This window comes from Ascaphus truei, chromosome 9 (assembly GCF_040206685.1).
Source record: "Ascaphus truei isolate aAscTru1 chromosome 9, aAscTru1.hap1, whole genome shotgun sequence".
NCBI classification, from domain to species: domain Eukaryota; kingdom Metazoa; phylum Chordata; class Amphibia; order Anura; family Ascaphidae; genus Ascaphus; species Ascaphus truei.
The window spans coordinates 20,910,532-20,916,685 of record NC_134491.1 but is presented as its reverse complement, the minus strand read 5'-3'; the positions used below and the strand labels follow the sequence as shown (position 1 = coordinate 20,916,685).

The window sequence follows — 6,154 nt, the reverse complement described above, 5'->3', positions numbered from 1 at the left end:
CACACACACACACACACACACACACACACACACACACACACACACACACACACACACACACACACACACACACACACACACACACACACACACACACACACACACACACACACACACACACACACTAGAATGCAGTCTCTCCGCCGGGGTTTTGACTCCGCCCCCGTGTCCTCGCACACAGGCACGAGTGCAGATTGACTGCACCCGGCCACCGTACGCCTCCAGCCCCTGCAGGACAGATATTACTTCCGCCCGTGCTGCTCGCTTCCCCCATACCCGCGCTCGCTTCTCCCGCGGCCAAAACTTTTAACCGCCGCCCACACGCTCGCCAACACACACGACTGCCACGCTGGTTGTGAGGGGGCCGCAAAAATATCCGTTGCGGGCCGCATGCGGCCCGCGGGCCGCATGTTTGACATGCCTGGTGTAGGGGTATCAGGCTCGGCCTGTCCAGCTGTGTGTGGGAGGCTGTGTGCCCTCATTGTGGCTATTCTCTGTCACATGTTGGGCTGTGCTGAGTTTGTTACCAATCGTTAAACCAAACGTACATGTTTAGCGCAGTCCTGTGCTGCTTTTTATTTATTTTTTAAACACCGCAATACCCGACTAGCACCCTCTCTATCCACCTTTAAGACCCACCTTAAGGCCGCGCTTATAGTGCCGGCGACGCGGCATCGCCCGAAAACAAATACATTGCTGCCGCCGCGTGCGCTTATAGTGCGAGCGACGTCGCTGGCGTGGAAACTGGAAGCCGCACAATTTGATTTTTCAAGGGCTGTCGCGTCACGTGACGGCCCTCGAACAAAGAACAAATCAAATTGCCGGAATCCCGCGACCCCGCTGCCCGGCGAAACATAACTTGCGACGGGTGATGTCACCCGCAGTGTCGCCATCGACGGCACTATAGCCACAGCCTAAGACACACTTGCTTAAAGAAGCATATCAGTAGCACTGTGGGTAATACTATACACATGATATATAAAGCTTGGCCCCCTGCAGACGCACTTACCAGAACTCCCTCCTACTGTCTCTGTACGTTCTTCCTACTTACCAATTAGATTGTAAGCTCCTCGGGGCAGGGACTCCTCTTCCTTAATGTTACTTTTATGTCTGAAGCACTTATTCCCATGATCTGTTATTTATATGATTGTCCCGTGTATTACTGCTGTGACGCGCTATGTACATTAATGGCGCTCTATAAATAAAGACATACATACATATTCTGGGTTCTTAGCTCTGATTGTTCTAAGTGTGAAGCTACTGCTCCCAGAATCCTGTGGGGGTGCGTAAGAACCGGCACCGATCCCAGCCGCACAGAGCATCTGGAGGTAGACACAGGGAATTATATTCTGGTTATTGGATGATATTGCTATCAACCTCAACCTGGATGGAAAATTCCCATTTCTTTTTTTGGGGGGCAGGGTTTATTTCTGAGGTTCTTGGTATACAGAATGTAGTCTCGATGTGTCCTGTATCCTAACCCCGGGTTCATGTTCTCTATAGTTAGCGCAAATTGCAGTGTAATTCCTCATTGCGTGCCATGTTCTAGGTTTATCGCGTTGGCGGTGCATGTCGTGTTCTAGATACAGCTTTGCGGGGCATTACATGATGTGTTCTAGATACAGCTTTGCGGGGCATTACATGATGTGTTCTAGATACAGCTTTGCGGGGCATTACATGATGTGTTCTAGATACAGCTTTGCGGGGCATTACATGATGTGTTCTAGATACAGCTTTGCGGGGCATTACATGATGTGTTCTAGATACAGCTTTGCGGGGCATTACATGATGTGTTCTAGATGCAGCTTTGCGGGGCATTGCGCTCTGTGTTCTAGATGCCGCTTTGCGGCGCATTGCGCTCCGTGTTCCAGGTGCCGGCTTCTCGGGCATACACGGGTTAATCCGCTGATCTCTCTGTGTAGTTCTTGCATCAGATAGTTGCTTACTAATGACTCTCGCAGCTTTACGCCAGCAGTCATCACACCACCATCACACCACCATCACACCACCATCACACCACCATCACACCACCATCACACCACCATCACACCACCATCACACCACCATCACACCACCATCACACCACCATCACACCACCATCACACCACCATCACACCACCATCACACCACCATCACACCACCATCACACCACCATCACACCACCATCACACCACCATCACACCACCATCACACCACCATCACACCACCATCTCACCACCATCACACCACCATCACACCACCATCACACCACCATCACACCACCATCACACCACCATCACACCACCATCACACCACCATCACACCACCATCACACCACCATCACACCACCATCACACCACAAGTCGTACCAGCAATTCCTCCGGACACACGGGACTGGCTTCTTTAATTGCGAAGCACTGTGTTGTCACCCTTAACCCCTGTCCTGCTGGACCGGTTTGCTGTGCCCTGCAGGGACAGAGCGGTGTTGGCGCAGGGGGCGGGGTCTCTGCTCTCTGAGTGTTGGAGTTTATTCTTCCCCCTTCTGCAGCAGCGGTTCCCGGTCCCTCTTTTTTTTTGTCTGCACCCCCCACTGCCCCCAAAGACATATTTTTAATGTATTTAGGTTTATGCATGTAGTACCAACAGTGTACGCCTCACTTTACAAAATAGGTGTATAAAGTCAAATCCAAAGGGGATAAGCGCGATATGGATGTGACAGCGCAAGGCAAAGGGAGACCCTCTCCCCATGAGCTTACAATCTGATTAACCCTCTCTTCCCTTATGCTGTATTAATTGCACAAAGAATGATGTGCATAACGCATGGCGCGGATGCCCTAACGCATGGCGCGGATGCCCTAACGCATGGCGCGGATGCCCTAACGCATGGCGCGGATGCCCTAACGCTCCCATTGCAGGGGACGGACTCCGCTTAGAACGATGGTTCTTTGGGTTATCGCTGCAGGAAAATGCCATTCCTCTGTCACCTTTCTTTTTTAAATCCCCTTTGTTACTTTCTGTATGTCCCAGTGTCTGTGACCCAGGGGGTCACTTTGCCCCCTTCCCCCGTTTGGGATATACTGTCCTTCACATTGTTGAAGCTTCTTCCAATGAAACGGGGCTGTGTTTATCCGGCCCACAGGAAACGCAGTGTCTGTTTCCTCTGGCGCTGTCGGGGTTAACTTCTAGTTTTCTTTCTTGAAAGAAAAACACTTTGGAAAGTTGGATAAAGCAGAAAGGACACAGATTCTGATTAGGAAGAAGGTGGGAGTGTGAGTATTAGAGGGTAGGAGGGGGCTGTGTTTGGGGGATGTGAGTATTAGAGGGTAGCAGGGGGCAGTGTTTGGGGGATGTGAGTATTGGAGGGTAGGAGGAAGCTGTGTCTGGGGGATGTGAGTACTGGAGGGTAGGAGGAAGCTGTGTTTGGGGGATGTGAGTACTGGAGGGTAGGAGGGGGCCGTGTTTGGGGGATGTGAGTATTAGAGGGTAGGAGGGGGCCGTGTTTGGGGGATGTGAGTATTAGAGGGTAGGAGGGGGCAGTGTTTGGGGGATGTGAGTATTAGAGGGTAGCAGGGGGCAGTGTTTGGGGGATGTGAGTATTAGAGGGTAGCAGGGGCAGTGTTTGGGGGATGTGAGTATTGGAGGGTAGGAGGAAGCTGTGTCTGGGGGATGTGAGTACTGGAGGGTAGGAGGAAGCTGTGTTTGGGGGATGTGAGTATTAGAGGGTAGCAGGGGGCAGTGTTTGGGGGATGTGAGTACTGGAGGGTAGGAGGAAGCTGTGTTTGGGGGATGTGAGTATTAGAGGGTAGCAGGGGGCAGTGTTTGGGGGATGTGAGTACTGGAGGGTAGGAGGAAGCTGTGTCTGAGGGATGTGAGTACTGGAGGGTAGGAGGAAGCTGTGTCTGGGGGATGTGAGTATTAGAGGGTAGGAGGGGGCCGTGTTTGGGGGATGTGAGTATTAGAGGGTAGGAAGAAGCTGTGTTTGGGGATGTGAGTATTAGAGGGTAGGAGGGGGCCGTGTTTGGGGGATGTGAGTATTAGAGGGTAGGAAGAAGCTGTGTTTGGGGGATGTGAGTATTAGAGGGTAGGAGGGGGCCGTGTTTGGGGGATGTGAGTATTAGAGGGTAGGAAGAAGCTGTGTTTGGGGGATGTGAGTATTAGAGGGTAGGAGGAAGCTGTGTTTGGTTTGGGGGATATGAGTATTGGAGGGTAGAGGGGGCAGTGTCCCGGGAACGTGAGTATTAGAGGGTAGGAGGGGGAAGTGCTTGGGGGGTGGGTGAGTATTAGAGGGTAGGAGGGGGAAGTGCTTGGGGGGGGGGGGTGAGTATTAGGCGGTAGGAGGGGCAAATGCTTGGGGGTGGGTGGGATGGTGTCAGTATTTGAGAGTAGGAGGGATGTGCCCTGGATAGGGTGGGTATTAGAAGGTAGGAGGAGGAAGTGCCCGGGGAGCGTGAGTATTAGAAGGTAGGAGTGGGGCAGTGTTGGGGACTCTCTTTTATCAGGTGGGTGGGGGGTGGGGGAGGCTGTGCATGGGAGAGGGCAGTGTCCTGGGAACGTGAGTATTAGAGGGTATTAGTGGAGGGGGGGGGCGATGACTGCCAGTATTATAGGGTGGGGAGAGGGGGGTGATTGCCAGTCTTATAGGGTGGGGGGGGGGGTGATTGCCAGTCTTATAGGGTGGGGGGGGGGGTGAGTGCCAGTATTATTATTGATTGCCAGTATTATAGGGTGGGGGGGGGTGAGTGCCAGTATTATAGGGTGGGGGGGGGGGGTGATTGCCAGTATTATAGGGTGGGGGGGGTGAGTGCCAGTATTATAGGGTGGGGAGGGGGTGAGTGCCAGTATTATAGGGTGGGGGGGGTGAGTGCCAGTATTATAGGGTGGGGGGGGGTGAGTGCCAGTATTATAGGGTGGGGGGGGGTGAGTGCCAGTATTATAGGGTGGGGGGGGGGTGAGTGCCAGTTTAGGACCCAACAAGGATACATTTCTGGCACACATTGCAGTTATTAGTAAATACAATATGGGGTTAAAATGAAACTGCTGACACCGCTTCGCCTTGAAATTGCCCAAGGCTGCAATAACCGCACAACGCCTCTTATCTGGCAACCTGGGTGTACAGCCCGGCAGATGTGTGGCCTGGATAAGATCTGGGAGGGGGGTATGGCCATAGCCAGTATTGTGTCCCCACATATTAATGGTGTGTGTGTGTGTGTGTGTGTGTGTGTGTGTGTTGTTATACAAGTACAGTACCGTGAGCCTCACTATAAGCCAGATCTCCACCAGAATAGCTACAACCGGCTAATTCCTTCAACCAAAGAAATGCACAGAAGAGACTGGCTTGTTCTTCCAAGGGGCCAGTGACTGGGGGCTGTGAGTATTAGTGGGTAGGAGGGGCAGTGACTGGGGGCTGTGAGTATTAGCGGGTAGGATGGGCAGTGACTGGGGACTGTGAGTATTAGCAGGTAGGATGGGCAGTGACTGGGGGCTGTGAGTATTAGCGGGTAGGAGGGGCAGTGCCTGGGGGCTGTGAGTATTAGCGGGTAGGAGGGGCAGTGACTGGGGGCTGTGAGTATTAGTGGGTAGGATGGGCAGTGACTGGGGGCTGTGAGTATTAGCGGGTAGGATGGGCAGTGCCTGGGGGCTGTGAGTATTAGCGGGTAGGATGGGCAGTGACTGGGAGCTGTGAGTATTAGTGGGTAGGAGGGGCAGTGACTGGGGGCTGTGAGTATTAGTGGGTAGGAGGGGCAGTGACTGGGGGCTGTGAGTATTAGTGGGTAGGAGGGGCAGTGACTGGGGGCTGTGAGTATTAGCGGGTAGGAGGGGCAGTGCCTGGGGGCTGTGAGTATTAGCGGGTAGGAGGGGCAGTGACTGGGGGCTGTGAGTATTAGTGGGTAGGATGGGCAGTGACTGGGGGCTGTGAGTATTAGCGGGTAGGATGGGCAGTGCCTGGGGGCTGTGAGTATTAGCGGGTAGGATGGGCAGTGACTGGGAGCTGTGAGTATTAGTGGGTAGGATGGGCAGTGACTGGGAGCTGTGAGTATTAGCGGGTAGGATGGGCAGTGACTGGGAGCTGTGAGTATTAGCGGGTAGGAGGGGCAGTGACTGGGAGCTGTGAGTATTAGTGGGTAGGATGGGCAGTGACTGGGAGCTGTGAGTATTAGCGGGTAGGATGGGCAGT

At 53.3% G+C, this 6,154-nt stretch overlaps 1 protein-coding gene across 12 annotated transcripts in view; it reads left to right on the top strand.

The window, feature by feature from the left end:
- The window catches only part of LOC142502547 (uncharacterized), a 28,473-nt gene that overhangs the window by 2,829 nt on the left and 19,490 nt on the right, over window positions 1–6,154 (top strand). For 2 of the 12 annotated variants that reach the window (XM_075613681.1, XM_075613684.1), the window contains one exon: window positions 3,182–3,248. The exons of 3 other annotated variants lie outside the window; for them this stretch is intronic. Coding sequence is in view for 2 of the 9 variants with exons in the window: in XM_075613676.1 (XP_075469791.1) it covers window positions 4,506–4,531 (26 nt within the window). In the remaining 7 variants the exon portion in view is untranslated. Of the gene's footprint in view, window positions 1–3,181; window positions 3,249–4,379; window positions 4,441–4,481; window positions 4,532–4,978; window positions 5,347–5,857; window positions 5,893–6,154 lie in introns of those variants that run through there. 7 more of the 12 variants (XM_075613683.1, XM_075613680.1, XM_075613685.1 and 4 more) reach the window with 6 other exon arrangements.